We start from the raw sequence: 10,889 nt of genomic DNA on the forward strand, positions 1-10,889 counted from the left end.
CATCTTTTCTCTCCAGCGACTTACTCTGCTGCATGTGAATAGCAACCAGTGCTTGGACATGCCCTCTGAGGACGACAAGATGGTCCCCACATTGAGAGACTGCAATGGCAGCCGTTCCCAGCAGTGGCTGCTCCGTAACATGACCCTTAGCGTCTGACTCTTCACCTCAGTCCTCTGTCGTTCTCCACCCAACCAGTCCTGGCTTTCCTTACCCTCACCAGATGGCTCTTACCACACATCATGCACCTCTTGCTTTTACATCCTGGCCAAGAAGTGCAGAGAACTGGGCAGCAGCGGCTTTTCTTCCATTTGATCGTATTACAGTTCAACACAGGTTTGAGGATAAACTGCACTGGCACCTGCATTTCTAAAAATATGATGAGCTGTAGCTTTGGGAACTTTTACAGATCTGAACTAGGATAATGACGTATCGGGTCGTGCATGGAAAACACTCACATCAAAGGAGTCACACTGTGATGGACACCTGCTAGCTGTGAATCTGCTGCACTGACTGCTGATTAGCTTCTGGAAAAACATAAACAGGAGACCATTTGTCATTTTCTGAGACGTATCTTTGCAATGGTTGAGATTCTATAACCACCACTGTATCCAGACAGGCATTGATGTATCTACTATAGGTACAGTTGTAAAAGAAAACAGCTGGTTTGCTGCTCATTCTCTTTTCGTGTCGGTGTCTACTGTGTCTATGCTTGAAGCAGAATGGTGGTCATTTTAACTGCAACTGTTGACTAACATATGGAGATCAGCACTGATAGGTGTTACCCTCTTAAGGTGATTTACTGAAGGGATAAAGTCGTAGCCCTGTATAACCTACAAATGCTTTTCCTTCTTCTTTATCAAGCCCACTGTAGCATTAGCTATTTAGGACGTGTCTTTTTATCACATTTCATGAGACCGTGTGGTAATAAATCTGCTCGAGAGAAAACGGAAGCCCAACCTTAACAAACTGAACAATCAAATTTCAGTTGAAGCCCTGACACCCATATCAGTTGTTACAGTTTAACTTAAGAGGAGTGCCATTTTTATGAAGATCCCTTAAACTTGGTTAAAGAGTTGTACTAATCTCTTTAAAGTTTCTAGTACTGTGCAGAAAGTCTTGAGCCACCCTTAACTTCTTGATATTTGCAGTGCTTTATTGAAGTATGCAAACATACATGGAGATGCAGTATAAGACAAAACAGTTTGTATAATTCTAGGGAGCTTTAAAAAAAATATCAGTTTTTAGTATTCTTCAACACAGCCTGAACTCTCTTAGGCAGCTTTCTTGTAACTTCCATAAGTAAGTCTTCAGGAATAGTTCTCCAGGCTTTTTAAAAGACATTCAAAGGTCGTCTTTGGATGTTGGCTGCCTTTCTTTCCATTCTGTCAAGTTGATCCCACACTGCTTTATTAATGTTGAGATCCGGGCTCTGGGGACGCCAGTCCATGATTGACAGTGTTTCACTGTGTGCTTTTCTATCCAGGTATGTTTTTGCTACATTGGCGGTGTGTTTGGGGATGGTGGATCTAAATCTGATCAATTTTGATGAGTTTTGAAGATCCCCCAGTAATAGTGGCTGAATTGCAGTCACAACCATGACAAAGCCGCCACCTTGTTTTACAGATGGCTATAGAGACTCACTATTGAACCTCTCTCCTGAATGCCTTTGTTCATAGTCTTGGTTTAAAGAAATTGTGGGGAAAATGTTTTTGCAACAGAATGCTAATAACAAAGCGCCTAAAGATACCCCCCCCCCCCCCCCAAGAAAATGCAAAATCCCCCCAAAACATTAGTCTGAAAATGGTCAGGTGCAAGAACTTGTCTGAAATTAAAAACAACAACAAAAAAAGCAGTCAATGTCCAAAGACAAAATTTTAAAGATTCAAATGATAATTATTGCTCAAGACCACTTTAAAAATTGCATGAAACTCTAACTACTTTGGAAGCAAAGCAAAAGGAAATGAGGGGCAACTCGAGACTTTTGCACAGCACTATACCTGAAACATATCTTTGAAATTCCAGGTCGGTTGTTAACTGACGCAGCTGTTGATGTTCCGTATTACTCCAACAGGAATTACATCAAGGAAGTTAATCTATTACAGGTGATGAGAAATATGATGTTGGTTTTGGACTAGAAATACAAGTGATACATTTTGAATGAATGTAGATTTTAACAGGTACTTTTGAGAAAATCACACTGTAATATTATAGCTATCAAAACATCATTACATCAAAAAGATTATTTTTAAGTCTGTTTCCATATGATTTCAAATTCTTTCCATAGGAGATATCATGACATATCCGGGTGCAAATCTTTCCTTATAAAAGTTGTTACATGTTTGGTTTTTAGTGATTTTGGATGGTTGAGGCGTTTTATGTTTGAAAAGGATGGTTTGAGATAAAATATTGCAGCTTATTGATATTAAATAATTACCATATCTCATAAATAAATGATACAAAGTCTTGATCATTGCATTAAGTGAATATGAAGTATATCAGTACTCATCGTTACCTTTACAGATATCTTTCACCACATTCGGCAAACAAATTGTATTGTACATAATGCTGTTCAGATGTATCTAGCACCATTGTTGTTATATATACAGAACCAATTATTTTTCTAAGATGCTGTAAAACTGGAATATTCTTGCAAAACATACTGAATGATGATTAAACGAAACCACGTGATAGATTTGGAAGTAATAAAAACAGTGCTGACTGTGGGTTTTGAAATTGTGCTGTGTTTTGGAAATCCTCATTGGTCCCACAAAAACCAATTCGGAGACTATCTGAAGGACTAAGTACATGAGCGGTGGGGTATACTGCCCATGCTGCTTGAATACTGAACTGATGCCAGGTGCCTGCTTGGCATTCAGATTGAAAATCAGTGACCTCTTTGATATTACGCACACACATTTATTGTTTTTCATTATCTTAAAGTGCATGGTGTTAGAACAGGAATGTAATGTTTCAATGTGTGGGTTGCACATTTGTCATCTGTTTGTACATTTCGCTTTTTTTTTTTTTTTTTTTTTTTTTTTTTTTTTTTTTGTAGAAAAAATAAAACTTCTGAACATAAAATAATGATTAGCTTCACTGTTGAGCACCTGACAGCTTGTCGCACCAAAATATACGGTTGATTAATAAGCTTTTAAGGCCTCACGTACATCTCATTACCCGGGGTTACTCTGTCCTTTTTAAATGTAGCAAATTGTACCGTCTCTTTTATTATGAGCTAGAAAAAAACACCAATACAACAGGATACTATAAGAGTTACATTGTAATGAATGTTAGTTGTTGGTTTTTTGCTTTATGTGTAAAGGAGTTTGTCATTATTCTGTGTGCTTTTAATCACAGAAGGCTCGACCTTTCAGGTGACTCTGAAAAAGTCTGAGACACAAAATTGTTCTTTTTGAGCAAAGCTTTGAAAAAATAAAGCTAGCAGAATACCCAGCAGACACTGGACGTCATGAATTATACAACTTTACTAATTATTATTTGGAATATTCATTCATTTTTCTGATTTTTGTTCAGTTGATTACTTAACGGCTTAGCCTTGAAGCCTTAAGTTGTTGAAAAGGACAGCATATATTTTTAATATTTGTTTTCTATACTCAAACCTCTTACAGGCAAAGTTGTCTGAACAGCAAGTCTGCACATTTCAGAAGCTGGAATCAGGAAAAAAAAAGGCTTGATGACTTACTCAATAAATGTCGGGCTTATTGATTGGAACCAGGATTTCCAAAGTGCTGCCCACAGTCCAGTGGCCACCATGATATAACACAAGGTAGCATTTCCAACTTCTTCTATTATAGCTATCAAATCAGGCTTCATAATAGACTTCATAGCAAATCATGTTAATACTTTCAAGAACAGCTGGTGTCAGTCTAGTCACCCAACTAAAAACTAGTAAAACGACTAAAAATGGCATAAAACACCTTCCTCACTGCAAATGTGTTTGAAATCGGCATTTTTATCCAGCACAATATTATCTGCTGCCACTCTTTGTTAGCACAGAGCGTAGGAATTAGAAAACGATTTGAACATGCTGACGAACATCCTTACACTCATCACTTTATACAGTAAGTTAGGCTTGACTAGTACCCACTTTTGCCTTGCGAACTAATTGAATTTGCTATTGCATAGATTTGTTTTCTGCACATCAATGATGCAACTGCCTCTTTCCACCACATGAGCTATATTAGATTGTAACCAGGTGCCTATGAAGGCCGTTTAAGTACAATGAACTGTCATGTTCCAGTTTGACATTGGACCAGAGAATTGCCGCTCACTTGGTGTTTTCTCTTTTTCGATCCATTCTCGCGAAACCCCAGAGATGGTTGTGTGGGAAAATTCCAGTACATAAGTAATTTCAGCCAACCCGGCGCCAACAACAACGCCATGTTCAGATGACATCTCTTCCCCTAGGTGATGCTCGATTTGAACTTCAGCCGATAATCCTGTCATTATCTGCATGCCTAAATTCACTGGCTGTGATTGGCTGATTAGATATGATGTTAGCAAGTATGTGAGTCTCAACACCTTTCTCACATCTACATGAAACAAAGAATCTCTGAAGCTAACTTTTTAACTTGTTGGGTATAGCATCATTAATCCAGCAAAAATATATATATATTTTTTTAATATAGTGCCAAATCCCAACAATGGTCAATACAAGTCACTTAACACTGTAAGGTAAAGACCTAGTAATACAGACAAACACCAACAATCAGGCGACCCCCTATGAGCAAGCACTTTGGCAACAGTGGGAAAGAAAAACTCGCTTTTAACAGGAAGAAACCTCTGGCAGAACCAGGCTCAAGGAGGGGCTTTGAATAAAACCTGACAGCCTCATAGAGATGTGTTGGCTCGAAGTGCAATCCAGAACAAAGTCCATGCAAAAATATTTGTACAAAAAATATAAAAATAGACCAATAATGAATATTGACTGTGTTGGGTGTGCTGATGTTCCTTGTTTCTGCTCAGCTTCGCATTTAAAGTACAGTGAGGAGAGTGGTGTAAGTCTTCATTTTTTCATCAAATAAAAGAAAGAATAACCATTTAAGCATAAAATTAGAAACAAAAACTATTTGTGCCTAAAGTCTCATTAGACATAGTGGGTAAATAATAAACACTCATAGCAGATATACTGTGCATTTTCATTGTCCTCACTTATGGTAGCTTTTTGATCAGTATTTCTCAAAGCTCTCTAAGGTGCCCACTGCAGAGGTATTAACAGTTGTTGTTGTGGGGCTGACAAAACATCAGTGCCTCACAGCGCTCCCAGCAGCTGCCCTGAGGGGACTGACTGTGGTTTCAGACAGTTTCACACCTGTAGGAAGTGAAACCCAGGCTGGTTAACGGGCCCTGTGAGGATAAGATAGCGGGTTTGTGGGCACACCAGGAGGGTCCATTAAGGGGTGAGATGCTTTAAAATAATAGCCCTAATGGAAGCCTTATCTGTGGCTGTCTGCAGCTTTCTGTCGCTCCGGAAGGTAGAACATCCTCACGATGAAGACTCTGCAGTTCTCCGCTATTTAAAACATGGTCTTTTTTATGCTCAGGAAATACTGTATAAATAGGTGGTTTTATCTAGAGACCAAAGACCATATTACACCATGTCTAATTCCCCCATTTTACACAACAAAGTCCCTATTATTCCTGAGACTGTTTGTTTAGAAAACACAAGGGAATTATTTAATGTTTTATTCAAAAACGTGAATTCATTCAGAAGCCAAGCATGCACACTATAAAAGTACCTTTAGGTTTACAGTAGTATTTGTGTCACCAGCAAAATCAAATGAGTGCAAAGGAAATATTTAAGTTGCAGCACCGGTGTGTGAGACTTACTGCAGTGCATTCAGCTACATGTGGCAATAAAAGACGATAGTGTGTGATTTGTGTGCACTAAATTGTGTCTTGTGTGTTGCAGTTAGTTATAGTTAATACAAAAGTAACAGTATGAACAATAGAATAATTGTGTTGAAGTGCATAAATGTGTTTTAGTGGGTTATTATAAATAGTGCTATTAATAAGGTTGGTAAATGCCATCCTTTTAAAGGTAAATCCAAGCATTAACTTGAGTTTTTTTCCCCTTTAAATCATGACTACTGTTGCTTATAGAAAAGCTCATTTTTGTTTGTTGTTTTTTTTTCCTTGAGCCCATCCTGGTGGAATTTCCAAGGACGCAACAGGAGCAATTGAACCTCGTCTCCTTAAGTCTGATAGTCTCCCTAACCCGTTTCCATTAAACCATCATGACAAGAAACTCAACACTTTCGTGCCCTGACTTCAAATCCAAGGCTGGACATTTTGTGTCCTATCCCTCCAAGTATCTGCAGTTTGCTTGATTGTATACCGGTCTGCCTGGCTCTCCCCTGCACTATATATAGGTTTCCATCAACTAAGTGAATCCAATAATGGGTAGTAGAAGAGAGAGAGAGGGGATAATCAAACCTCTGAATGTGTCTTTTCGCCTCGCTTGAGACCAAAGGAGAAATCCTGCACTTAATTGTTGAGGGGACCTAAAGTTCCAGAGCGCCTACGTTGGAAAGCAGCTTTAATTAGACATAGTTTGAGGCTAATATCTCAGATGGGGTAACATCCACTGCCACAGGAGGCACCCACACACCCACACATACCGAGAATAATGTACAGTACCTGCCTGTAGATGTGCAGAGCCAGCCTAGGGATTCAACTGAGACATTTCTGATGTATGCTTGCCATCTCTTGAGTAATTTTTATTGATTTTCAGGGAGGAAGTGGCTCTAACAAGCTTCTCCTATGTGATAATCTCCTTTTTACGACGAAAGCAGTGATTAGGAGGAAGGGCCCCGCTGCTTTCAGCAGTAATTGTGTGGTAATCAATCATCAATCTCCAGGAGCTGTTCGACAAAGCACTCCTGTTCAGATGCTATTTTTGACCCAGGCAACAACTAATAAGGTCTCGCTTCAGCTAGGGACAGAAAAACCAACAGACGCAGAATAATATTCCCATTTGCTGTTCAGTGTACCTACAATTTTTATCTCTTTTTAAATCTATGATTGCGTAGCTGTAAGAGGTATGATAGTTTGTTTTGCGGTTAAATGTTGCCATCTCTTTCAATCACTGACAAAAAGCTGTAATGTCATTTGATTACCACAAGATGCTGACAATTTCATATGTCCCTTGGAGGCACCACATTGTGACCCAATTGCTTTACTCCCATTTCTCCACCAAAGCAAGGGCTGAGGTGGGTCTGAGGTGAATGTCATGAAACTTGGTGCAGAGGTGTAGCAAAGGAAGAAGCCGTTCAGTTTATGTGTATGGTTTGTGTCTGCAATATATCCTTTTCTTTTAAATTGCAAAATAGGGCATTGCCCCATGGGCTCATTGAATGCACTCCCAGGGTGCCCTTTTGTTTAGAGATGCTGCTCTTCTTATCCACCACATGGTTTTACATTACATGCCAAGTATAGAGGAGAGTCTGATAATGCTTCAGCATCCAATCAGCATGCTTCAGATCATGTTAAAGCCTAATCTTTGCAGGGAGAAAAGACATAGCACACATCTTTTATAAGAAGAGGATTGCTTGTTCAAAATTCAAGAAATCAATACTGTAGCAGCTAAATAAGATTACAGAGAATTTTTAGTGAGGAAGTCGTAAATTTGTGGGGGGCGTAGAAGAACAAATCCATCAAAGCCAGCATCAAAGCTGAGGCGGTTTTCCCTGCACTGTCTTTGATTGTAGAGATTATAAAGGAAGATAGAAAATAAGAGAAGATTGCCTGACATGATGGCTGATCTTCCGAGAATAACCTCAAGTGCTATCCTAGCTGATTTAGGGAGGGGGACAAATGCATCTAGTGTCCTACATTGGTCTGATTAGATTAATAAATCAATCCCATCCTCACCCGCCCATCAGGTTTTGCCCAGGCTATTTTTAAGAAATGGGTTACAGAAGATCATCAAAGTATTTCTGATCACTGACTAACACATGACACTAGCTGTTGCATAACTAACATCTGCATGGAAAGCGCTAGTTATAGATGGCAAATGGAAGAAGTGCTTTTGGTGGAGAAAACCCCTTTTTCTTTGTTGAAGCAAAATGCACTACTTTTTTAAAATTCTCTCATTATTAGATGAGAACTTATCTGCATATATTCCAATTTAGTGCACAGAGTTACACATCAGCTGCCTCCTGGTGTGTGACAAGAACAAGCCCGGACTTTAACCTCTTTCTTGGATTTAGCTGTCACTGACAAGGCCTACCGTATGTGCTGAGCAGAATTAAGGAAGCGTGTCTGCAGGGTTGGGGATGCTTGAATGATGCTTCAATTAATGGTTTCTATAGACTCCCTTACAGTTGATAAGTTCTGCATGTTTGGATAAAAAACACTTACTAACACTGCATGATCTTTTTTCTTTGTAATTGTCTCTGTGGCTGCAAGTTAACCTGAAATCAATCCATGTGGAAATGGGAGCTTTTGTTGTGAATTACATGAAAGTAAAGGTACACAATGACAAACGGTTCCAGTAACCAGGACTGTGCAGTTTCAAAGGTTCCTGCATACCATCTCTGAATTGAGGAGGGAGCCTGAGGGTACATCTTTCACCTTCTCACAATGCTGTTAGTCAGTGGTGCTAGGTTTGGTCATTATGCAAATGTACTGTTTATAAGATTAGGGAAACCCGCAGTCAGCTGAGACTGAGGAAGTCACTTGGATGAGTGATGAAACATTTCTCTTCTCTACTTCCTAGAATTTGGCAGCATTTCAATGAAAATCATGGGCTAAACTCACATGCTCACACACACAAATAAAAAACAAAGCAAAATAAAGGCAAGAGGATTCATGATTTTTTAACCCAGGTTGATCTGAGTTACAGTTTGAGCTATGCAAGCAATTTTATGAAAGGAGGGGCGAGCACATTTCACATTTCAGACAAACAGTTGATGAGGATTCAAATCTCCCTACTCTTACTCTCTGATTGGTGAATGCTTTTTTTTTATGTGTTCACAAAGTGTTCAAACCTTGTCTCTCTGTCAGGCAGCTGGTTGAATCTGATAACGAAGCCCTGCTTGAAATGGACTAACTTACATTTTCAAACTTTTAAAGCCAATTTCTATATCTGTCTGTCAGTATCACTGACTCTGCCACAGTTTCCACACATTTAGAATTTTGATTTTACTATGTAAGCATTAACAAGAGTCATTGTTAGTAAGCCACTGGGTGCATTGTGTGCAGGGTGCTGTGTTCAGCACACAGGCTTTTGGCTCTTTTATATTCTTAAAAAAAAGTGTTTTTTTCTTACTTTACTCGGTGCCTATTTAATCAGGAACATTTAATTTTCTCTTGATTTGGAGGCCTCAGGGGATTTTTAAATCATGAACACTGAAGATAATCCAAAGGGACTTTGTCATTAAAAAAGCTCCACTGTATCCTGGAGTTAATTGCTCTTTTTCTGGAAGTACATGCAGGAGAGACACTTTGACAAAAGTAGTGTACAGACTTTTGTTTCAGTGAGCATATGTATGAAATACAGCAATTAAAAATTTCTAGCTCGTGGTGCTGGCTGGCTGGCTGATGGCCAATCCAAACTAATAGCCATATTTTTTGCTCTGCAAATATGTGAATAGCCTTTTCCTCTTAATGAGGGCCAGAATGCAGGAATTGGGTGACCTGTGTCCCCCTGCACTCATTATAAAAGCACAGAATTGTGCAGAAGCTGAAGCCAATGTTCACCTGGCAATTATGATGGCCTGGTGACTGATGGGGAAATCTTTTCCTGTGTGTTCTCCTCAAGAGGACTGAATCACAGTGCCTTGCAGACAGTGCTCAGAGGCATCTCAACTTTGCTCTGTGCTGCCATGCAATCATTCATTTGGAAACAGTTATGTCAGGCCTTAGTGCTGTTTTTAGAAGCTACCATTGGTACAGTAGGGCTTGCTGGGTTCTGACTGGACAAGGAATATCATGTGGTTAAGTACAGGGACATAAAAGATATTAGGGGAGGTAGATTTCGCCTGGAACCAGACTGACTTAGCAGAGACTTTGCATTGAGAAAGGGTTAAAGAAAAGGGAGCAACAGGCCATTATAGATATTTACACTACAAAATCAAGAGATACCGCATGAAATGGCAGTAAATACAAAACAAATGATTGATATTCACAGATGACTGTGTGTGATACTACACCGGATGCAACAAGATGTGTAGGTGACTGTCAGGCCTGATTCAGAAGGTGATTTATTCATTTGATCTATTTACTCTTTCTGGGGTGAAAATGAATACAGCCGAATCAATCCACATTGCTGTTGCGCTGATGATGCAGTGTGTATCCTGCTTTAATGCTTTAATATCTAAGAGGCACACATCATTGACTTCGATAGGGGTAATTGTGATTTTAGCAAGAAAAAAAGACATAATCACAAAAATAAAATAGAAAATAATAGAGATGGAGATACAATAGACAAGCTGTTTGTTTTAGGCTGCTCACCCTGCTTCATGTGTTTGAGAGAAAGCCTGGGTAACTATGGTGTGGGTGTATTCCCCCGTGGCCTTGATCTTGGTAATATGATGGGTGAATTCTGGTTTCAGCTTTTTTGTCCTCCTGAGATCTAAAAGAGTTTGCTGGGAGTGACAGCAACTACACCGCTGAAGGTGTTACTCTGTTAAGAGATCTAGTGTGTAGCATAGATCGGGTGCAGTCACCCATGGGATCGATGAATGTGGGGGTCAGCTGTGGCTGTCGGTACAGGTGACCCAGAAGAATAGCCACTAAACATTTCAAAATGTTCACTGGCATTGGGACGATTTTTCCTTAAACTGGTTACTTGCTTAAAAAGACTAATGAGCATTAGTTTGGCAACTTTTTATTTTATTTTATTTTTTGCAAAATAGAGATAAGC

At 39.3% G+C, this 10,889-nt stretch overlaps 1 protein-coding gene across 4 annotated transcripts in view; it reads left to right on the forward strand.

Moving 5' to 3' along the window:
* Positions 1-3,009, forward strand: part of galnt13 (polypeptide N-acetylgalactosaminyltransferase 13) — a 37,276-nt gene extending 34,267 nt beyond the window's left edge. For 2 of the 4 annotated variants that reach the window (XM_080902673.1, XM_080902674.1), the window contains exon 12: positions 17-3,009. In XM_080902673.1, the coding sequence (XP_080758799.1) occupies positions 17-157 (141 nt within the window). In that variant the 3' untranslated portion in view covers positions 158-3,009. The remainder of the gene's footprint in view (positions 1-16) is intronic. The other 2 variants (XM_080902670.1, XM_080902672.1) reach the window with 1 other exon arrangement.
* The last annotated feature ends 7,880 nt before the right edge of the window (positions 3,010-10,889 follow it).

Source organism: Rhamphochromis sp. 'chilingali' (genome assembly GCF_963969265.1).
Source record: "Rhamphochromis sp. 'chilingali' genome assembly, chromosome: 14".
NCBI classification, from domain to species: Eukaryota; Metazoa; Chordata; class Actinopteri; order Cichliformes; family Cichlidae; genus Rhamphochromis; species Rhamphochromis sp. 'chilingali'.